The sequence below is a fragment of the Micropterus salmoides genome, unplaced genomic scaffold, assembly GCF_014851395.1.
Source record: "Micropterus salmoides isolate LMB-PRFRI ecotype aquatic unplaced genomic scaffold, ASM1485139v1 Ms_hic_scaffold_3, whole genome shotgun sequence".
Lineage (NCBI taxonomy): Eukaryota > Metazoa > Chordata > Actinopteri > Centrarchiformes > Centrarchidae > Micropterus > Micropterus salmoides.
The window spans coordinates 11,930,534-11,955,019 of record NW_024042261.1 but is presented as its reverse complement, the minus strand read 5'-3'; the positions used below and the strand labels follow the sequence as shown (position 1 = coordinate 11,955,019).

Here is a 24,486-nt window from a genome sequence, read left to right as displayed (position 1 = left end):
GAGGGCTTTACAGCTTGTGATAAATATCAGTATGTCTATGAAGAATCTCAGTCATCCAGGTCATAGTTATCCAACGCAGGTTAAAAAATCAAGGGCCAACCAAGTCCAGTTGCCCTTGATTTTTTAACCTTCGTTGGATAAATCTCAGTGCACTGTGATATTATGGTCCCCATAGTATGATGGTCCCCTGACATCATCTAGCACCACCTGCAGGTGCATGTCCAGTCAAAATATCTCTGCATCAGCTAGATAAATTGGTGCAAATTTGGGCAACTGACCTTCATGCTGCCCAGAGGATGAAGCGTTATGACTTTAGTGATCCTCTTGTGTTTCCTCTTCCACGCTGAGGTTGATATTTGTGGTTTTGAGTGAAATGTCTCAACAACAGAATAATTTTTTTTTACAACTTTGGTCGTTCATTCATTTCCAATCTAACTTTTATTGTGTTCAATACTTATGACCAAATACCTGCAAAACTAATGGCAATGATCAGCCTCTGCTGTACAGCTGTAGCAAATGTTAACAAGCTTACACAAAATGTAATTTTCGTCTGTTTCATCTATAAGTTTCACAGCTGTTTATTTCAACTTTATTGCTGTAGAGGTAGCAGAGAGGTTAATTTAAAATTTTTCTCTGCTGAATTCTATCACGATGGCTCCTTTCAATTATTCACTTTCCACTCAAGTTTCATCTAATCTCAAATCCACTTGAGGAGTTTAAAGCCTTTAACATTTACATCTTAAGTGCATGAATAATATCTGTTTACAATTGGCTGATTAACATCTCTGCAGTCTCTGAACTGTGTTTCTAGCGATCACAAAGCATCTGTCAGGCTGCTTCAGCACTCTGAAAGAAAACCTAAACTCTGTGCTTGCCCTCGACATAACAGAAATCAGCAGCTTGCCACATCCGTCGTTTGTTGGACAATAGTCTCTGTTCACTCTGTAAATAGTAATAAAAGTGTCAGTGGATGTGTGGTGACATTTTCAGCACACAGATTGTTGTATGTTTGACTAGGAAGTTTTTTTTATTTCCTAATAGAGGATAGTCCAAGAAGCAGTTTTTGCAGTCTTCTACATCAATAAAAATACTTGGTCTAGAAAGATCCCTCTTTGTCATCAGCAATTATTAACTGAGGAATGTGTCTTTGAGATCAGTAACAGAAAGGGTCACTAGAGTTATTTTCTACAAGAAAACCACATGCTAATTATGAAAGATCTGTAGATTATAGGCTGCATGCAAGTTCTTACATTTCATTGATGTATTGTTTGACAAACATTTTTTGTTGCAAGTCTGTAGTTTAATCCTAAACTATATGTAATGTCTGTACAGTACACAGTTGTCTTATATAGTGCTTACAACATCATGATTCCATGTAATCTGAGTTTTTGAGAGCCAAGCCAGTCACCATTCTGTTCACGTCTTTCACTTTCCTTTTTTTCATTTTTTCACCTCTTCCAGTTTACCTCACAGCAGGAGATGACTGGGAATAAGGGTGGAGAGGAAGCGAGCTCAGTGAAAACAAACAACATGCCACCATTCAGACAGCCAGGGCAGTTTATTGCTTCACTGCAAACACTTTAATGCTATTTAACTTGTCACCATGTGTCTCTTTCACTATTACAGTACAGAGCATTATCAGTTGTTGAACGACCATTAGATTAAGTCAGAGCTTTACACACACAGAAAGCAACCTTCTTTTTAAAAATCTAGTTTACAAACAAACCTATCATACATTTATAATCATGAAGAATCTTTATTTACTAGATTTTATAGAACTGCATGATAACAGGTGCTGAACAAATAACAACACATCGTATCTCAGTAGCTGATGTACTGTAGACCTCTTTTTCTCCCACGTGACAGCAATTTCACAGACTGCACTAAATGTGGTATGTTCTGCATCTGCTTGATGCTACACTGGAGCTACAGTACAGTTTATCATAATTCTGTTCAGTGAAATATTTTATGTTTTGTGCACATTTCTACGTGTTTCCATTGAATTCTAAATAGCTTTATTCCTCTTTGAAAGCACAGAGGTCTTCACTGAGAATATAATGTAAAATTCTGAGGGTTTGAACATGTAATTGCTTGAATGCATCATTCATGGATAATTTGCACAGGTTAAAGCTTCAATCTCATTCTAAATATGTGTCATAAAATGATGTATATTGTATGGATCTGAATGCTTCTTGTGGTTGTGGGGGAAAGTTGTTCATGTACCTCTGTGTCTGGATTAGTTTAGGATGCTTTTGACTATAGAGTGTACTAATTAGAGCCCTGAAGATATTTGATACAAATTGGGATAAACGTGTTCACTTCAGAGTGAGGAAAGTAGAAGGTACATGTCAAAGCAAGTCAATAAACACGGTGAGCTATCTGCGTTCCACACAGGGAAGGAACATCAACAAGGATTCAAGCTGCGAGTACAAGCCCTCAACAAACCTGACATCCAGCTCCCACTGGGTAACAGGCCGGGGTGACTGCACCACCACTTTTGTGCATCACCCGGGGTCACCTGCCAAAGACAGCCTCACTCCACTGCCTTGCTAATCTACTCTCTTGTAGCACAACACACTCCAAAGCAGTGCGCACAGCCAAGGCTCCGGGAGTCGCCGGAATTTGCATGTGAGGCGCATCCGCTGTCGGCTTGCATTACAGCTGATATCCATTCTCATTGATTCCGACGTCTTCTCACATTTACATTTATTCATTAGGTAGGCGCTCGGCTCCCATCCTTCCCGTTTGAGATGTCTTAGCTCGAGCTTTCTTGGCGTAATGCTCTGATAGCGTGCAACAAGAAGTAAACAAGAGGATACCGGTGTCCTTTCTCATCTACAGCAATGGGCTCACGGTTAAAGGAGATGTATTTATCAGTGAGAGGGAGTGAGGGCAGATTTAAAGAAGGAGACCGAGAAGGAGGTAAAGGGAGACATGAGAGAGAATGAGTCGGAGGGATGGACTAAAGACGGGAAAGAGAAAGAGATGCTCAGGATAAGTGGAGTGCTGAGTTATCTGATTGCGTTAACTAACTCTGGAATAGCCGTGCTGGTCAGCAGTACCAAATACAACACTGTGTTTCAGTATACCCAGCTTGGGCCATTTTAAGAAAAGATTGTGCTTTTCAACCCTGACATAAAATTCCTCTGAGTTCTGTACAGCTGACCTACTATGTGGGATTGCATAATTGCTGTTATTTGTTTGTTTCCTATCTACAAAACTCCACATTTTCTTTTGCCTACTAAGCTTACATACCATGAAATGAAACACGTTACATGCACTTTCTTTTCACACCTTCTTGCACTGCATCCCCTAATGAGAATCCAAGCCTTCCATTTCTATTTCCTTCCCCTCACCTCACTCACTTTTGTTGTGCCCACAGGTGTTATGTTGATGACAAAGTGTCTAAGGTGGCCTGGCTCAATCGATCCAACATCATCTTTGCTGGCCAGGACAAGTGGTCCTTGGACCCCAGAGTAGATCTGGTCACTAAAGGACAGCTGGAGTACAGCCTGCGCATACAAAAGGTAATACTGATCTAAGCTGGACTGCACTGTACTACAATCCTTAAATATGTAATTCATCATGAGCCATACTTTAATTTAACACGTATTAAAGACAAACAGCAAGTTTCCGTCATATAGGCTTTTTTAAAATACCAAAAAAATAGGGTCTTCAGGAAGTTTTAACTCACAAATAACGCATGAAGTGAAGTCTGCTAATATGCTGATTATGTTTCTTTAGAGACTTAATTTACTGAGGTGAGTGAACTCTCAGCAGTACATTCATTCAACTCATCATTTCAATTCAAAAGACTTCATGTCAGAAGAACTCATGTGTGTGGTCTGAAAATAAAAACTCAAACTCATCTTCGGTAGTTTTCAACCTGGAAATTAAATTCCTGTGTTTGGGTGGTCTAGTATTGAGAGAGCGCGCTGCAGTCGGCAGCTGCGAGACAGAAGCGCAACATAATCCTTACAGGCAATTGCCAAAGTACGCCAAAGTATGCTAAAGTGCTAGTTTTTGCCACTGACAGGCTCAGATTGTTACTACAAGTGTATGATACATTTTGGAAAGGGTCCTTAAACAGATAAAGCGTTTCAAAGCGTAAGATCATTTTATTTAACCAGAAACAGCAATTTGAAAAAAATGTTGTCCCACTAAGTCACATAGACAGGCAAAAAAGAAATGGCAAAATAGTGTCCAAGTTAATTAGAAATATTTGTAGATTCTCCTGCCCTGCGATGGATTGGCGACCTGTCCAGGGTGTACCCCGCGTTTCGCCCAATGTCAGCTGGTATAGGCTCCAGCCCCCCCACGACCCTGTACACAGAATAAGCGTTTGACGATGGATGGATGGATGGTAGATTCTCCTAAAGTCCCGTATGATGTTCTACAGATTTACAGATATACCAGTTAAAATTACATGATAAAACACTATTGGAAAAGGTAACAGTAACATGAAGGAATTTCTCTAACTAAACTAATGAAATAACAGTACTGTATTTTATTGTGTGTAGGTCGACGTGTATGACGAGGGGTCGTACACCTGTTCCATTCAGACTAAGCAGCAGCCCAAGACCTCACAGGTCTACCTCATTGTACAAGGTAAGATGCAACTACATAAACACCTGCAGCAAAGGTAAACCTAACACGCCACCCATCCATGCCAGCTAGAATGATATAAACTTGGAAATTGAGTCAATAAAGCACATTATACTCTGAGAATAACTCATCAACACCAAATATCCTTTATTATATGTTTACACATTTTAAATTCAACACCACTGTCCAACAGCACACAAGCAGCAGACAGCAGTGTCACCCCTACTGCATTATTAAATGTTGAAATGTGTCCCTCTAAGGTGTTTGCAAGAAAAATATATGAATATGTATTGTCAGGAGAAAAAGCTATATGTCACGAATGCCCGCCTACAGCAACAGAATTTCCTGTTCCAGTTCAAATGAATCTTAAGTGCATTTGAAAAGCCTTCAGCAGTAGTTTTCCATTTCAAAGGATAGGAAGTTATTTCTCCTGAACAGAGACAGCAGGAAAGTTAAGAGCGAGAGTGAGAAGGTGCTGCAGGATTTGATCCAAGGCCTGGGGGGTATACATTTTGTTTATGCTTTTTGTTTTTTTTAGTTTGTTTTTTGTTGTTTTTTTAAACAAAATGTCATCCAAAAGTTATTTTTTGGGTTTTAAGATTGTAACTCCTGAGATGACAGAGAAATCAATATTATATCATCATCAAATTGCTGTACCAGAGAGGACTGACAAAAAGGTGTATGCAAAGATGCGCGGTTATGTTTTGTTTCCAGTTTTTTTTTCTTTTCTCAATTCTGCGTGCTGTTCCCTATGAAGTGAAATCTGCTGTCACCTCAGACAACTAATTTCAAGGTATCAAGGTAGTTTATTTACTATTATACAACACAAGGTTGTATAACGAAAAGAAAGTTTGTAGTCCCTTCATGTTGCACACACAGAACTGAACAGATAATTCAAGATAAAACAAAATAGTTGTTTTTGGTGCCAAAGAAGAATTTTACTCAGTGCCTTGCTTGAATCCATAATTCTAAATCTTGTTTTTGTTATGGACATAGATTTAAATATTACATCCACATTAGACATTTAGAAAATCAGCCTGCTATCGCCTATATATCGCAAGAATTAAAGACCAAGAAAATGAACATCGGTCCGACTCTCAGATCTTCTATATCAAGGCTTAATCAATTTCTGTGTTCTACTGCTTGATACCAAGATAGATATTATTTTCATGTCTGTAAGGTAAAAATTTATCTAGAGCCAGCGGCTCGTTAGCTTAACTTAGCTTAGCACAACCACAACTTGACATGTTTACACTAGGTTTTTGTAGAAATGAAACAAACAAAATAAAACATGTTGGTTAACGGGCTTTAGACGTGCTGGTAGGCGGTAGTCCTCCTGTATTTATGCTAAGCTAAACTAAGCTAACTGGCTTTTGGCTCCAGCTCCATGTAGAATAAAGACTGTAGCTTATATGTGTATAACATACATTATGGTAACTTCCTGGCTCAGAATCTTCATTTAACCTGTCTCATCTTATTTTGCTGTCCTTACTATTTCCTGCCTATTAACTGTACACTGCCTATTAAAGAAAAATGGCAACCTAATTAAAACCCATATTCTGATCTTCTCACTTCTTCATGTTACAACAGCTGCAGGCTTTTTGACTGTTTGAACTGTCAAAATACTTGGCCCTTTAACTCCTTTAAACCTCTGAAATGTTCCTGAATTGCTTGTAAACTCTTGGTACGGTGAAAGAATAAGAGCAATAAAAACACTGAGCTGTGCATCAAGGCTAAAATAAAAGGGAGTTCATTATCCATCAAAATGCCATTGCCAAGTCTCTGTAGTCTCATTCTCCAAAGCCACAGTGATAGAAATTGCTCTTAACCTGTCAGAAACAGGCTGCCTGACAGTCATGAGTGCAATACTGGAGTGCTCAAAAGTGAGCTCTCCTATAGTCTTTTTGAATGTACATGGGGGTGTATGTTCTTTTTGTTTTGCCTTCAGCTATGAATACCTCTGCAATCATCAGTTTGTTTTGGATTTAACTGCCATTTCCATTTTAAAACTTCCGACTGTCTGATGTGAAACCCAACCCCAGATTAATACTAAAGCCTGTCAGTGGAGGAAATGCACCACAGTGTAATCTCACCGTACACAATAGCCTACTAGAGAACCATCTCATCCAGCTATGAACTGAAGATATCATCCATTAATAGCATTTTTAAAGGTCAATATATGAATTGAGGCTTCTCTTTCTTGGATCCATGGTAGTAAATTGCCTCTCCTTCCCAGAATCCATTGTGTCCAATTATTCAGCGCTTGATCATTGGAATGTCCTGCGTCGACTTCCAGAGTTTCTGTCGTCGGCCTCGTTTATCACAGCTAATGTGACATTTATAGCCAAACATTGATTCTGTTGCTTTCTTACCCTGCTTTTTTGTTCTCTGCTCTGCCTCTCAAAGTCCTATTCAATTTTGCTTCCATTGTTATGCTCATCTGTTGTATTTTCCCACTACGGGGGCGTAATCTCCTTGAGGTTCAGTTCAGCATCTTTGATCTAAATTGTGGTGCAGAGCTGAAGGGGTAGGTTTCTGGCAATTACGTTGAATGTGTTAGTGTGAACAAATACTCTGACGCTTTTATTTACTTTGGTCAAATACTGAATTCAGATGTGAGGAAACTGAATGTGGAATACTAATTCAATTACAAGAGTGTAAAAGTAAAATTCAGCATTATGAACAATCCATAGTCAACAACTTATTTAACTTAAACTTCTGCTTTGGTCTAGTTATCCAGTCATTTCTCTACTCCATATGTAGGCTTAAGTCTTTCACTAAGGGTAAAAGACAAGAACTAAAGATAAGAATGTGTCTTTTTGTGGGGCTCTACTAGGCCTATACCATCATATGAAGCAACCTAATCCAAACCCTGCAAAACCCAATCAATTCTGCGGGATAATAATTCACCCTGCCTTCATCTTTTAATGGGTATGAAAATGTTCCAAACATCAAACATTGCCCCTGGTTACAGACCCAAGAGCGGGTTCACATAACCAAAGCTGACAATTTCCTGCTAGCAGGGACAGGGACGTAATTGGAAAACAAATGATCAGACAAAGTAAATTTGCGGGGGATGAAAAAGTGGCGGACTCGCAGAGTTCAGACGAGTGGTGCTAAGCAGCAGGGTCACTGCACATGACAAGAATCTCAACATAATGGCAGGCTTTCCAACCCAATGCAATTTGATTTCATGAAACACAGACCCAGAAGTTCAGCGGATAGGCAAGGCCAGATCAGTGTTGTGATGATTTGAAGGCTTGACTTTGATGCTTAGGTAGTCAAGAGGTGTTTATGCATATGGAAATGTAAGTAGTGTCGTGTGCGTAGAGTGTGTGTGCGCTTGTGTTTGTGTGTACAGTACATCTATGTCAGTGGTTATGGCTTTTTGTTGTTTTAATAGTGGTTATAGTAGTTCAGTTCAGGCCATTGTTTTATTTATGGTCTTAATTGAAAATCCTGAAAAGTTTTTCTTTTAATCAGTAAACATATCCACTTCAATTTCCCATAGCCAATGGAGAGTTATTACAGAATAATATACACTTATATATACACACTTTGAACTTCAACCAAATATCACCCCAATCAAATTATAACTCTGCTGCATTGAATGGATTTTTGGAGTTTGCATGAAGTTCAAGATAACTATTCCACCATTTGATCAAGTCGGAAAAAGTATACTCTAGACACTGCGTCTGACAGCAATCCCACTGAGGGGAACAGTCTGTGCTTTCATGCAGATATCCACGGTGTTAAATCCTGTCTATAGCCCATATAAACTGCTTTGCTGTCATAAATGATACTGTTCCACTCCTAAAGGACAGATGGCAGGAGTACATTTCTCCAAATGTAAAAGAAAAATATTTGGCAATTAAAAAGTTTAATAGCTCATTCCTTTATAACTGTCATACTGAATGAGCTAAAGCGTTCTTTAATCCATTTGCATAGAACTAATGTAACTTGGGGATATCCAGTCATCTGCAATAATTGTGGAAATGATTTTATTCTATCAGGCCAGTCACTGAAAGAACCAATTCTTACTAACAAGCATGGCCTAGTAAAGTCCTTGATGTTATGGGAAAACTACTAACTAAACAATTAAAATCATTACAGTGAACAGTGGGCAGTGACAAAATGAAATGAGTACAATGACAGAAACATAGCGGGTAACAACACACTACAAAAACAGCACAAATCATGTAAGAATAGACATGTGAGAGTATCATTGTGCAAATAAGCAACTATTGTGTAAGTAAAAATGACCATGTCCTGTAAAACTATTAATGTTTTATTAAATTGCTAGGTGTAACTCAATATTGTAGTTCATACCATAGCAATCAGTGGGTATAATACAGATGCATCAGGAGAGATGTCAACATAAAATCAGATCCACCATGTCTATGAATGATAATAATATACTGTATTGTGGTGAATACAAATACTCTGGTGAATAGTCTGAACTCTGCTTGCAATTTATTTTTCTTGTTCCTGAGAATGGGTCAATTCTGTCTTCCTGTGTCATGATGAACAGAAGCAGCATAGAAATATGGACCAATGTGACAACAGCCTTTGTAGCCCTCAGAACATCATCCGATAGCATCTTTGTACTCTTTACCTCATACCAAAGTATGAGGTATAGGTCTTAATTGTCATGTAAATGTCGCACTATGTATGGCAATGTTGGTTTGTGGGCTGGTTGGCCTATCATTCAGTTCATCAGTCCACCAATTTAGCTCAACAACTATTTAGCCCAAATATTTATGTTCTCCACATGATGAATTGTGATAACTTTGGGGATCCCCTGCCACTATCAATTAAAATATCTCAACATCTATTTGATGGACTGACACAACATTTTGTACAGAATAGTGACTTTAATGACCTCTTCTACAGCCATATGGTTGACTTTTGTAGTTTTGAGTGAAATGTCACAGCAACTATTAGATGGATTGTTATAAGCACAAAGTTATCAAATGATGAACTGTAACAACTCTGGCAACCCCTGACTTTTTATCTAGCCCCATCATCAGGTCAAAATTGTAACTGGTTCAATACCCTGGTTTAAATAGATATCTGCAAAAGTAATGACATTCCTTTCAACCTCAGCTGTACTTTCTATTTAATGCTAATTAGCAAATTTCTGCATGCTAATATGCTGATCTAAGATGTAGAACATGTTAACGTTGTATCTGCAGAACATCATTGTCATTGTGTGCATGTTAACTTGCTGATGTTAGTATGTAGCTTAAAGAACGGCTGTAGACTCATATTTAAATCTCAGTGTTATTTTGAGAAATTAGGATGAGAGTGCATTTTATCAAATTTAACGAGGAGGTGCAGTAAAATATTAATAATGTTGGGGAGGGCCTCACTTAAAAAGAGACACATAAGCCCAAATATAGCCTCAATCCCCACCCCAATAATTTTCATCCAGTCCTTTTATACAACCACATCCACAGTCACAGCGTTTCAGCAAATTCAGCAAATCTCAGCACGCTATGCAAATGTGTTTTATGAAATGCAGAGGCTGGGGAGTGATTCATTCATCTCATGGGGTCCTCTTATAATACTCATCCAACAGGAGTGGAACTTTTAGTTCATTTAGCCCTTACTCTAGTTGACAATCTGCCTGTAGACTGCTGACCCCAATCAGAAACTCATAGCAGAATGGTACGGGGTATGAAAGGATAGCCAGCAAAATTGCAGACTTCAGAAACCACCTATGATTTAACCTGAGATGCCGACAATATAGACCGACAATATAGACCTCTACGATCATAACGACTATCTGGTTTAAATACCTAGGACTCCCTGCCAGTCAGATAGAACAGAAGGAGCCTCTTGGATGAGAGGTCAAACGTCCTCACGTATCTTCAAACAAGTCCAGTTTCCCTTGATTTTAACCTTCCTTAGATAACTATGATGATGGATGACTGAGAATCTTCACAGACATCCAACTAGGCATTTTGGTATGAACACTCTCAGAATGGGATAAGAGTATGAAAGCACAGCCAGGAAACTGCAGACTATTAAAACCATCTATGGTTTATACTGAGATGCCGACAACAAAGACTTACTATACACTCTTTAATCATAAAAACTGTCTTTACAACAGCCAGAAGCACTAACGAACATTACAGCTTGTTGAATACTGATTTCTACTAGTGGATCCAACACTTACTGTTCATTTAACATGCCTATTTCACCAGTTAGGAAGAATTAGTAACTTCTGCCAGTGAGTGATTCAGCTTTCAGCGTACAGGGTCTCAAATCACTGGCCTAATCACTAGCCATGAGTTAATTGAAAGTCACTCTGTTGAGTCGTGGTTCCCAAGCTGAAGGAGCCAAAACAGCTGGATGAACTTTAACATGCGTGTCTCTCTCTGTGTGTCTGTACTAACCTGTGCTACCAAATATATAAGAAGTTGTTTTGATTGTTTGCCAGATGCCATGAAGCCTGTCAGTAGTATTGATCCCTTTTTAGTCTCAAATTGCAATAGGCTGCTTTTCTTGCTTCCAGCATTATCAGCATTGATCTGATACTGTCACTTGCATTGACCTTTATGAAATTATTTGAGTAGCCTTGTTAATATTAAAATTGTAATTCAAATAATCTCAAGGTGTCAGATTGTAATTCCTTTTTTCAACATCCTTCTAACATCGCCTCCGGTTTAGAAGCAGTGCAGCACATATTAAACAACAAGTCACATTCACTGGACTGTATATTCTTGCTTATTTTTCCATACAACATCATAAGTCTTATTTCTCTTGGCTTTATGACCAGAACCAGTCTGGCTAGGCAATCTGGATTAGCTCTTAAATCTACAAGTTATCACCAAAACCTTCCTTGCAAGCAGCTTTCCCTCCAAGACAGATGGCATTATCCATTCATAAATGTCACAGAAACAGAGTGACTATAAAGCAGCAGACAAAGTGAATAGTCTCGTAAGCAGCTGTTCTGTGACCCCATTTGTGGTGTCCATTGAGAAGTGACACATGTTAATGTACTGCAGACACTTGCTTTTGAGCATGGCAAATTGACATATTTTAATGCAACAACAGGGTGCTGTGTGTGTCGTTTTGGTGGTTATTCTTTATAGTTTTATTTAATCTGGCACATAGAAAACATTTTTCCTGTTTTAACCGCATTCCCCTCCAGCATGTTGGTTGTTTTAACCTCTGATTTGTATCTAGCAAGTGCATTTATGCTTTTTTTTTTGTTTTTTTACAGTATGAGCCTTAACTTTATTATTGACTCTATCTCAGCCACAGGAAACAACCTTTATCCCTACTAAGCATCACTGAATTTCAGACTAAAAGATAAGGGAACATCAAATGCCTCCTCCTTCACACTTATCCATGTTTTCTTCCTTTCATTTCTTCCATCGGAGTATCACAATGCTGTGGTATTTAAGGAGCTAATCCGCTGAACTCTCTAAAGGCAGCCGTGTCACTCTAAAGAGCACCCCAGCAGGTGTGCGTGTGTCCACATGTGTGTTTCTATGTGTTTGCACATATCTTCTACTCTACAGTCTGGGCAAGGAGGAGGGCTGACCTTTTAACAATTATCATGGGACAATCAGAACCTTTCAGCGGTGCCTGTGAAGCCATCTATCCACTTTGCTCCTCTCCGCCTCTTCTCATCTCGACGACCGCTTTTCTTCTGCCCCTGGACACCCCTCACACTTCTGCATCTTGGTCCACCCCTTATCTGTGCTGTTGCTGAGGTGTTCTGATACTTCCTCTCACACTAACCATGTGGTATATGGACAGGAGGGGAGATAGAAAGACTGGGAAAGGCATAGGAGTTGAAAGAAATGTGGAGAGAAGTGCGGATTAGGTTTAGCTATCATTAATTGTAGATATCGGCAGTCTGTCTGGCTCTACTGCTACAGCACCACGATCACACCCACATACACATTACTGCTTGTATTGCCGCCAGCCATGGAATTCAGACTACTTTCTTTTTGCTGGATGATCCCTCCTTACCTGAAAAAAACCATGTTAAGGGAGATCAATGAAGCTTCCATTTACCAAAGGAAAAATGGCAAACACATCAAGAAATTTCTTCCTCACTAAGCTCCATAGAGCAGTTAGCAGTCTCTCATTGAAGGCAAAGCTATTGCTTGTAAAGGGCTTTCCAGCAGCCAAGGAGCACATTGAAGTCTTGAATACAGTTTCATTTCTGCCCAATATTCAAGTGTTAACTGTATACAACCTCCTCAATGCCACCAACACGGCAATTTGCAATTTATCAATACCAAGACAGTGATGTACATTGATTAAGGGTGTTAGTCAGTCTCGACAGCTACTTGGCCCAAGCTCAGAGAAAAATATGATACAGTTAAATTCGATTCAGCTGGACTGTGGATTACATATTTTGGAGGTTGCTGGGGCAATGCAAAGATTTCAGACAGTGTTGTAAAGATGGAATCTAACAATTTTTGAAGGGTGGGAATTTTTTAAGGAGGTGGATGGTTCTACATAGGACTGTGATTGGGGTAAGTAATTAGCTGGGCTGTTTTTTTAATGGTTTTTGATGAATTCCAAAAACAACACGCTTTTGGTTTAGATCTTTGCCGTTTTAATCTTTACAGTTCTGGGTTTAAAGTTTTACTTTATTAAAGTTCCAGTAACAGATTTTTTTTGTTGCCACTTGGGGGCAGCAGAACAAGCTGTAACAGGGCTTTGACATCTTTTTACTTTATGAAGGTGTCAAAGGCTAATGTGTTAGCTAAGAGTTGACTATTTACACATACAGCAGACACGGCGCCAATAGAATTTATTTGGAATTGTGTTTCTGGCCACCTGATGGATGTGAATCCACTCTCCTTTAGCTCTGTTTTTGGTCATTACCAATACAAATTTCTGGCTCTTTAGCTGCTAAATGCACCACTATTGTTTGCCAGCTAGTAACTAACTTGATCTAGTGTGTGACACTGCATTGGCAGGTATCATTAACTATGTTTTTAGAGCTTTTTTACCAAAAACAGCCACCTGTTGTTGCCTAAAACAAATCTACGGGTGCACTGAGGCTGAACCAAAACAATAAAGCTGCTGGCTTTAAAAACCGAAACAGGACTAAGGGGAGATGCAGAGTCAGAGGACAAGTGACCCGTTACACAAAGTCATTGGATCCATTATTAATATAAAAATATTGATCAGTGCAGCTTTAAAAGCATTACGACACAGTTGATTTACTTATCTCTGAAAACACTCAATGTCTTATTTTTAGCCTGTAAACATTTTGAATATTAAGAGAAAATCGAAGTCCATGATTCGAGCACTTGAAAAGGCCACAGTAAGCTTGGCCATGCATCATTATGCCTGTCGTGAACATGACCGCAGACCAGGGAGTAGACACATATCCATATACACCAGCCCTCCAGGGACAAGATGTATTGGTCACATCGCTGTTTATTCCATGCAGCTACCCAGCTGGATGAAGTAGAGGAAAGACATGCAGAAAGAGAGAGAGAGAGAGAGGGAGAAAGCAGCCACACACATTTTCCATTGCCTTTGAACCTTCATAATGAAACTGACTCCTTGAAGTTTTAATGAAAGCAACAATTTACCATTCCCCTTTTCTCCCTGGGCTGCTGAGCTTATGTTGTTAGTCTGAATCTTTAAAAAATGAAAAAAATAAAACTGCAGTCTCCTTTAATCTTCTTTATGCTGGCTGCGAGAGGTGCTCTCATGCATTTAAATGGGGCCATCCCATGAACACACATGACAGAGGGGTATCGACAGGGGCTGCAGGTGAGCCATCAGGGCCATATTTCTCAGACTTACAAGGCGAGCCAGTGGCCATCAGTTCTGGACAATGTCTCCCCTCTCTCTGATATAGAGGACTACTCTTTCTTTCTCCATTGTCTCTGCACCAAACACACATACCCAGTATAGAACTTGTTAGTTTCTTGTCCCTCCATCTTTTTCCATCCTCTATGTGACCTGGGCCTGTCAGATAGATGGACAGCCCTTTGGCACGGTGTTCCTCATGCTTGTGAATGCCTCTGAAAGTGAGATTGAGTGGCACAAGTTAAACCTGACCTCACCTGCTTTTGCTGAGGGAAAAAGATGAGGTGTATGTCTATAGGTTGTGTTAGTGTGTCTGGTGTGCCACAACATGTAGCACTGAGTGTGTGGTCCTGTAAATAAATGGGCTTCTGACTACAGAATGTCTGTAACTGTGTGCTTTTTAACATTTCGAGTTGAAATTTATTTAAATAATCAGAGGTGACTGTGGCTTAATGCTGTCACAGTTTCTTCATTGTCTGTGCCAGGGTCACCTGCTATGTGTGTGTGTGTGTGTGTGTGTGTGTGTTTTGTATGTGTTCGTGTGTAATCTTTCTACCACTCAGCCTCACTGGTGTTCAGGTCAATCCCACTGCTAGGCCTTGATCCCACTTTTATCAACTCACTGGATAAGAGCAGAGAGGCAAACATGTGGGGGTTGCTGCTCAGAGACATGAGAACAGAATAGAGTGCGCTAGATATGAAATAAATTGCTCATTTTTAACTGGTGAGACCTGTAGGTGACTGCTGTGGTCCGTTAATGACTTCCACCTCTTAGGCCCATTTCGGCCTGTGAAAGAGAGGGAGGAAGCACCGTCATTGTGCTGTGTGTGTCAGTGGCAGAATCCTGCACTTCAGATGCACTGCTGAGAGATATCTGACTTCACAGGGTTCCTGATGGCTGAGTTGACCAAGCTCAGCACTGCTCAGGCCTATGTGGATTCAAACAACTTCCCTACCTTTCCTCTACTTCTCTCTGCTGTCAGCATTCAGAAATGATGTACAGACCTTCTTACAACAGGAGCATGAACTATGCATTCTCTGTTTAGCCACACTAGCAGCGTAGCTCAAAGGAAGGCAATGTCGGCTTGTTGATCTATCAGTCAGTCAGTCTACCACTTTCGTCCAGACTGAAATATCTCAGCAACTAGTAGATGAGTTGCCATGAAATTGTGTACAAACATGTGTGTCCCACTCATGGTAAATTATAATAACTTTGGTAATCTTTTATTTCTCTAATGATGACCAAATACCTGCAAAACTAATGACATTCCCATTGTGTTTAGTGCTAATCAGCAAATGTTAGCACCTGGAAAATCTGATACACACCAGCGTGTTAGCATGTTAGCACTTAGCTCAAAGTTCCTCCATGTCTAAGTACAGCCTCAAAGCATGGCTGTAGACTCTTGTTTAATGTTCAGTTTGAGCCCTGTGATGGACTAGCAACCTGTCCAGGGTGTACTCTACCTTTCGCCCGATGTCAGCTGGGATAGGCAGCCAGCCCCCTGCGACCCTGTACACAGGTTAAGCAGTTGATGATGAGGGAGTTAGATGAGTGTTCAATTTAAACTAAGAAAGATATCTAAAGGAGGATTTCAAAACCATTGTCCATAGTGTTTCAAAGAGACTCAGAATTCATTGGCTGACATCTGTCATGTGATTTGCATGGATCACAACAGGGATGTGCACAGACATTTTGAGGGGCAGGGGCTCAAGTCCACAACCCCAACTATCGTGCCGTGCTTCATTTATAAATAGGAGTGCTAACCTGATGCAATTAATTCTGATTAAACAATTTTTGCTTTGGTGTGTGTCCTTTTTACCTTTGCTGGGATGATATTCACCAACAAGTCTTCCATGCCTTCTTTTACTCTAATGGAAAAGAAGCTTACAAAATACACATTTAGATGGTTTGTTTTAAGCCTACTACCCTTCATCTTCTTGCAGATTTCTTTTAAATAAACCAAAACAAGTTAATCCGCATATTTAAACATAACATTTCAGGGGAAAAGACTCTTGATGTAAATCATTAACTGAGGTCAGTTCTGGAGTTCTGTGGTGATATGATATCCTATTCATAGTTTTCAGTCACGTGACATGCACGGTGACCTGAAGGGCAAAACAATAGACCAAGATAGCAGCTCACTCCGAACTCCCTCGTAGAGACGCTGCAAAAGCCGTTACATTTTATTTGGATCACCACTCAACTCAAGAAAGAGATACATATAGATACAAACTGTTGGGCACTTGCGATCCATATACACATCTATTGCCATATTTCCGCCGACTGTAGTAATGTTTATCGTTTACCTTGTAGGGAGTCCCTCACCTAACACAGCTCAGGCTTGTCTCCTCGTCGATTAGTGCATCCGAAAGCACAACAACCATCAAGTAGAAACTCAAAATAACAGTGTATCACTTTCTTCCAGGTTGACAGGCAGCGGGAAATAACATCTTTTTTCCTTGGAATGTGACGTCACGTGAAAACTATGAAATCACCTGCAGTGCCTTGTCAAATGTATGCAAATAATTAAAGCCTAATTTACATATTAATGTACATACATGTCTATTTTGATGACCTCATTAGACGCTAGAGTACATTAGCCTGTTTAGCCTTAGCTAAACTTTAGCTAACTTATTAGGCCCAGTACTCAAGAATGTTAGCAAGACACAAGTTAAGTATATTTGTCTTTTGGGTAATTAGCAGTAAACTTTAGGCACTGGTAGTTTAGTCTTTTGTTCATCACCACTCATCTCCACACAAGCCAAGAAAAATACAACTGTGAGAGGAGCTGGGAGAGGCACTGCCTGTCTGTCTGTCTGTGTGCTGCGCTGCTGCAGGGAGACGGTAGGGAGAGAGAAAGAAAGAGAGCGGGCATCGGAAACTCGACAATAAATCTCCCGACCTGATATTTAGATTTTTTATTCATGAAATATATTTGTTTGACAGGGAAGCTGTGTATATATATATATATATATAGCCTGTTCATTTATAACAATATTTCAAAAAGCTCCCCAGAAAAAAGGGCACTTTCTCTTGAGGAAGAAAAAGGGCAGGTGCTGAAGTCCTTTTTGATGTCTATGTGTGCATGTGCCTGGATTATGTCCTCGTCCTTAGTCTCTTCTAGTGAGTGTACTAGGCTGCTCCTTCTCCCCATGCCCACTGCCCCACCAGATGTCTGGCATGTTATTTAGTGGGACCATATGGTAGCCAATGCTGATGCAGTGCTTTACATACCAAGTCTTCTGTGTGGCAGGAGAGTGCTAAACACTTCTCGTGATGGAGCATATGTCTTGTTTGATGTCATTTTGATGGAGGGCTCCTTTTCAAAGTGCTGTGGTTGGGACACGATAAGGGGGGATGTACACTGACTGTTTTTAGTAAGAGGTTAGACATTGAATGTTCAGAAAAGAAAACATCTGAGTGTATTTTGTATAAAATAAGCAAAAATATCAGACTGTATTTACTTTCTATAAAGTTACTTAAACTTTTGTCTTGATTGCTTTGTTAAAGTTATTCCACACTCAGGTTAAAGTAGTTTTTTCAGAAGCACGAACATGCACTGTAATCAAAATGGAAGCCCTCTGAGAAACTAAATACATCTAACTAATGAGAAAAAAAACGCTTATCACTTATGGAGGGAAAATATTTATGACTCTTCATTACAATATGCTTCCCTATAATGCATGGGAGTCTCACAGCTACAGTAGCTGAGTGTTGAGTATGTGCCTCTTCCCAGCACTTTGATGGTGCAGCTAAAGGGTTGACGGGAAATATTTTCCCTGGGAGGGTCTTTGAGAGTTGGCACTGGTCGGCTGCTGCAGTGGCCACTGTGGTAAATAACATATGGGCTTGTTATCTCTCCTCAGAGCTAAAAAAACACTCCCAACACCAGCCACTTGCTCATTAGACTGCAGCTCAAGGCAAAGCACCGAACCAGGGAGAAGGAAAGAAAGAGTGAGGAAAGGAGACTGAGAGAGTGACAGTTACGAGGCAAGAGGCGAGAAGACAGAATGGCTGAAAACAAAGAATAGGAGAATTGCAAGGGAAGATGGGAGGGAAAAAGAGACTCAGACAGATGGAGGTTGTAACATGTGTCCCCAAAATGGAGATTTGCATCCAAGTGTGCACATTTTCGTGAAGGAGAAAAATAGTTGATGATTGAGAATGTCGAAAGGCAGTGAAGTGACACCCACAAAAGCTAAATGGCAAACACACCACGCCCACCAGCTGGTACATGAGCAGCAGCCGTGAGCCCAGTCATAGCCCGTGTGTGCGTGTGCGTGTGAGGAGCACTGTGGGGTGGTCTCCAGCTGAGTGTGTCAGGTGCTCCGCACTATACCAGCTGTTCACAGCTCTTCACACAGCGAGAACCAACAAGCTAGTTGAGTCTACAAATCTGGAAACCAATCAACACTAACACAACGGTAGCTCTGCGTTTTCACATTTACAGGCCACTCTACAAGTTGAGCAAACTCTGGCTGCTGTAGATTATACTAATCAATATAACTCCTTTGCTGTGACCGAAATCCCCCACTACTCACTAGATAGTGGACTATTATACAGTGAGCTCGGCATTTCGTAGTGTTGTCTGAATGTATAGTGATAATTATTGTACCCTATATAGTCCACTCTGTGCATCCCAGAATGCATTTATTTGTTTTTTTTTTACTTTAATTGTTACATACTCATGCCAATAAAAAAGCTAATTTGAATTGAATTGAATTATTGTACAACCGATGGTTACTAACTTTCAATCAATTGTTTAGTTATTCAAGATGTAAAACAACAGAGAATAGTGTAATGCCATCACAATTTCACAATTTCTTTTGCTGCTTTTTATATATTCAGTTAACAATAATGTAAAACAGGGAAAATCAGTAAATCCTAACATTTGTGAAGCTGAAAATTGGGGCTGACCCCCAATAGTCGAAGATTCGATGCTTCGATGGGTGGAGCCTGATTCGACCGTCAATCTCACAGTAGAAGCTTCACAGCGAAAGAAGAAAACTTTCAATAAATGTTTTTAAAAGTTTGTAAATAAATCCAAAATTGGAACCCTAACTCTGGGTCGTCAGTGTGAACGTGTAGGCATACCGTATGTGTAGTGGCAGAAGAGGAACACTTGCTGAAGAGACGAGCGGAGCCCGAGCTTCACTGGTGTTGTCCGCACCTTGAGGGCATTTCGGATAATTTATCACCGTTGATGAACAACACAAAGACTATTATATTGTTTTTTTAATAGCCAGCTACTTGAAATAGACCGGCGAGGAACCGCGACTTGCATGCAGTTGTTGGCAGCACGACATGCAAGCAAAACTCACACAAGAACGGTGAATGATAGGCGAGAGAGAGAGAGAGAAAAGGGTCTTCAAAAAGCCTCAGTTTAGCTGGAAATGTAGTGTAAGTTGAATGAATAGAGACTGAAGCTCTGTAGCACGAAACCACACATGATTTGACTATCAGTCGACTATAGGCAGGACTTGACGATTCTGATTCGACTATGTAAATCCTTAGTCGGGGACAGCCCTACTGAAAATAGAATATGTGGGAGTTTGTGAGAATTAACTAATAGTTTAATAAGGTGATTATTTCATCACTACATGCACTGATTCTCTAACTCTAGCTTTTATTTCTTCATTAAAACATCTAATCAATTAAATTAATTATGCCTCTTTTACATGTTGTACACTTGGGAAACCACAACCGCAACTATCGTGCCGTGCTTCATTTATAAATAGGAGTGGAAATCTGATGCGATTAATTCTAATAAACAATTTTTGCTTTGGTGTGTATCCTTTTACCTTTGCTGGGGTGGTATTCACCAACAAGCACTTTGCCCTCAGCGCTTGGCCTTACTGAGGAAGGAAAATAAGCAGCTCATGAAATTCCTTGTGACAGCTTGGGTTTGGCTTGTGCTGTGTTGTGAATGGACTATAGTAGAGTGCTCACGCAGGCACTAAACTGTTAAAGTGCCTACTGTGTTGTGTGGATCAGGAATAAGGAGTGCTGTAAGCTGGTTATTGCAGAATCACATCGCAGAGCTGCAGGTGCATTCATAAAATGGAGTGTTGGATTCTCATCCATTTAAATCCTGTTTAGCTCATTTGAAGAATACCAGAGGCTGACCGGTGACTGTCATGTGGATTATAGGGTCTGACAGAAGAGTAATGTGACATACTTGGATGCTAAAAGTCACAATTAAATAGCGCTTGGAAAGCATTTTACGTTCATGATTTTGTGTGCTTCAAAATGACATCAGCTCAGGAGAGAGGTGGTGATGTCATTAGGGTTATTTTAGTTTGGGCTTAGATGTGTAATTTTTAACAGAAAGTCGGCATTACAAAGTGGGGGCATTGAGTGTGAAAGCCATGGGCCAGTACCAGGTGGGGGAGGGTCATGAAATTATGGCCAGTGTTTTGGGAGATTTTCCTCAGTTCCTGTTACTTCTGTTTTGACCATTCCCCTAACTGAGGATCCCTTTGAATATTTGAATGTATTTTGATGTGGAGTTCCTATTGATTTCCTATACAGGAATTAAATATATAATTTGATACTAATTACAAGAAAACAGAGTCAGAGTTGTTTGAGTTTGGCTAGTTGTGTTATTAAATAGCTGCTAAAATATTGGAAAAACTGACAGAAAATAATTTAAATCCAAGTACGTATTGTTGAAATATGTATGCCTGTAGAAAAAAATTACATTTTTGTATGTTCACCTAAAAATAATGTGCACTGAGTGAAAGACTGAAACATGTTTGAGTGGATTTAAACAATCTGCCATTGCTCATTTCATTCATCAAACTGCATGTATTTTGTCACTAGACAATATGTTCCTTTAGATATGTGAATTTCTTTATGTACAGATTATATGATCAGGTGGCTTCTGCACATCAATCCCAGTGCTCTTTTGTCTCTGTGAGAGTGCTTAGAGTCCAACAACGGAGCGGCAGACTGAAAAAAAAACATTGGCCCCATCTCAGGTTAAAAGTTAATGGATGCTAACCAAGGAATCTGGAGGCCTCAAGTCTGGGGAGCGGTCTGAATTGTTAATGGTCACACATACAAAGACAGACACACTCACACACAGACATACACACTCTTTTTAATGACCAGACACCCACAGAGATACACACACTTACACTCTCCCCATTATGAGGTGCACTTTAATCTGGTGTATTGTAGCAAATGGGGGTAAATCAGGTAGTAGTGATTAGTGCTGATTGCTGGTTTGACTTCTACAGAACATCCTTGAGGACCTTTAAGGATCAGGGGAATTACACTGAAAGGCCATCTGAATGCCACGATAACTCAAGCTGTAATTTGATAGACCCCTTTTAATGCCTAACAGTATGTTGTTGCTTTGAACTTCTAGTTTTACTTTGACTGTGGTTGGAAAACTATGAATCACTCCAGTAATTGTTTTTTTATGGTAAAGGATCAGCTGTAAAACATTTGTTTGTTCAGTGAAATCACCACAGCACAATGTAGATTTAAAACTTTTTGACTTTGAATAATTATTCAGTTTGACATCTTTAAAGTCATCAGGAGATGTTTTCATTGGCATCATAATCAACTTTATTATTGATAGGTAAAAGCTTTATTAATATTAAATAAAAACAAAAAATATATACATCTCCTTATGTTCTTATTGGATAACCAGTGAGAAAAACATACGAGGGAGAAAAAATTTGCACCAAACCACTGACTCCCTATTGTGAACCCAGGTCTTGCTGAAGCAGCTGTACTGGACGAGACTCGAAATGGCTTTGAAAAATGAAAGAGGAGAAGATGAGGGTTTCACATTGGGAGGAAAATGGGAAGTGGTGGAGCGTAAAAGGCATCTAATCTGAGCTGCATAGGTATATTGGTTGTCGGAGAGTTTGTGACCTCTAATAACCCTTGTCTGGACAAAGTGACATAATGAGGAATAGTATTTGGAAGTGGAAGAGCAAAGGGCAGGATGTGGTATTAAACAGCTGAAGAAGTACCTGTAGAAGCAAAGGCAACCATTGCAGCCAAGATTCTATAACCTTGGATTTAGCTTGTCTAGCCATCTTTGTTTTTCTCATTATCATGAGCAGCATGATATCGTAAGCCTCTAAATCATCTGATGGCTTGAATGCAAAATCTGCTTTGCGTTTTTGGCAAGCCCTCAACATTTTGTGGATGTACAAAGCTATTCTAAGAAGGCAAAGAATTTACGGAGGTATCTCTGTTAGGCCAAGATAAGAATTACAGCTTATATGGAATGTATAAACACAACAACAAGAGATTTTTCACAAGGGCGAGAGCTGCCATTAGATGGTTTTATGAAAAAAAGTAGCATTTTCACTTCTTTGACCCTAACTGGCTCCCTGTGTAGAGCTTGTTAGCAAAAACTGATACTACACCTTTCTACTTTACACCTGTGTTTCTTCCCCTTTTTTAGTGCAAACACCAATTAAATGTTCATGTGATTTACGAGTTGCTGCCCTCGGGGGCCACTCACTGGAAAAGCACCTCTCAACATAGACTTAAAAAACATCTCCTTAATTAATCACCTTCATGTCCCCAAGCAGATCGAGGTCTACTTATCAGGGATGGATGGAAACGGGATGGGTCTCAAATGCAGAAAATCCTCCTTCAGAAAAAAAACTAGAAAGCGCCCCTTTTTTCCCTCCCTTGCTTCCATTGCTGCCTCAAGCAGGCCATTGCATCTGTCTCATATCCGGCACTTCCTTTGAAGGTTTCACTGGCATCTTACGTTTTTCGAGCACTGCCGCTGCTGACGGCTACAATTGGGATGGGGAGGAGGTTCTGTCTTCTTCTCTGTCATCACCTATCACATACCTTTTCTTCTAAGACGGCATAAGGGGAAGGGGGCACCCACTGGCATTGCTGGGCCTCTTGAGCTTATTCTCCTGCAGCAGTAACAGCAGTGTCCGCCCACTTCTCAGGCCTATGAATTCTCTTTCCTTTCAATTCTGCAGTGCCAGGCAGAGAGGAATTAGTGTGTATATGTGTCGCTGCAGAAAACACGCCCCGAGGTCAAATGAGATTGGTGTCCCTCTATATTTTGCATGCAGTGGTGTGAGAGTACAGGCAAAATGTGTGTTCAAGTGTGTGTGCGTGCAGTTCATGCAATGCAGATGTATCTTGTCATTACATCAAGTAACAATGTCAACATGAATAATTGAAGGGATTAACAGTGGATATTGACAATGAGTCAAACAGCATGGAGACTTGTGCACATGCATATAGGTGTGTGTGTGTGTGTGTGTGTGCGTGAATGAGTGTGTGGGTGATTCAGTAGTACTACAACCGACGGCTCAGCCACAAGGCTTAGTGTTAATCTAAAGAGATATTCTTTATCAACATGAGCACATTGCAGACATTTCGAGATGTAGCATGGCGATTTCATTTTACTCCTTTCGTTGCTCCTCTTTGCTTTGGCCTTTTTCCTTTTTCAGAAGGGTCTCAGTAAGCCATATTATGTGTAAGCCTGCACATTTTTGTGGCAGATTTATCAAAGATTTCTGTGTGTGTGTGTGTGTGTGTGTGTGCTTCTCCTCTTCCTTTGACCTCAAATGGCCAAATGCAGAGAACACTATTAATTATAGTCTCTCCTTTTCAACCCTTGAATGGTCAAGATTCCCTGATTGCCACTGTCTCAGTGTCTATAAAAACAGATTGCCTTAAAATCGCAAAAGTGGAGATGCCGAAAAAGTACGAACACAAACACACACCACACAACACAAAGGCACAGCAGATGCTTGTTTAAGGTGACCTTACCCTGTATTCAATCCTGAGTTGTGACAGACGCCATTTTGGTGGCCAACAAGCTGGTTATATTGTTCTCTTTTGGGGCCTTTGGAGGGGAGGTTTGGGCTGGCCTTGTTTTATAGAAAGCAGGTAATTGGCAGTAAAGCTTCCAAGCACTAAAAGCTAAAAGCTAAAGAGCTGTGAGTGCTTTCTTCTAATTATCTACTAATGGTTCCAAATTAGCTGAGCATAATCGCCCGCCTCTTCCACACTCGCTGCCACATCCTCCTCCAAATGTCCCATTGAGAGTCAGCAGGGGGTAAATGTAGGAGGGAGCAAAA

The 24,486-nt window shown here is 40.1% G+C and overlaps 1 protein-coding gene across 1 annotated transcript in view; it reads left to right on the top strand.

Moving 5' to 3' along the window:
* The window catches only part of LOC119883371 (limbic system associated membrane protein), a 214,888-nt gene that overhangs the window by 146,914 nt on the left and 43,488 nt on the right, over positions 1-24,486 (top strand). The window contains exons 2-3 of the mRNA XM_038693995.1: positions 3,383-3,527; positions 4,521-4,608. Of these exons, the coding sequence (XP_038549923.1) occupies positions 3,383-3,527; positions 4,521-4,608 (233 nt within the window). The remainder of the gene's footprint in view (positions 1-3,382; positions 3,528-4,520; positions 4,609-24,486) is intronic.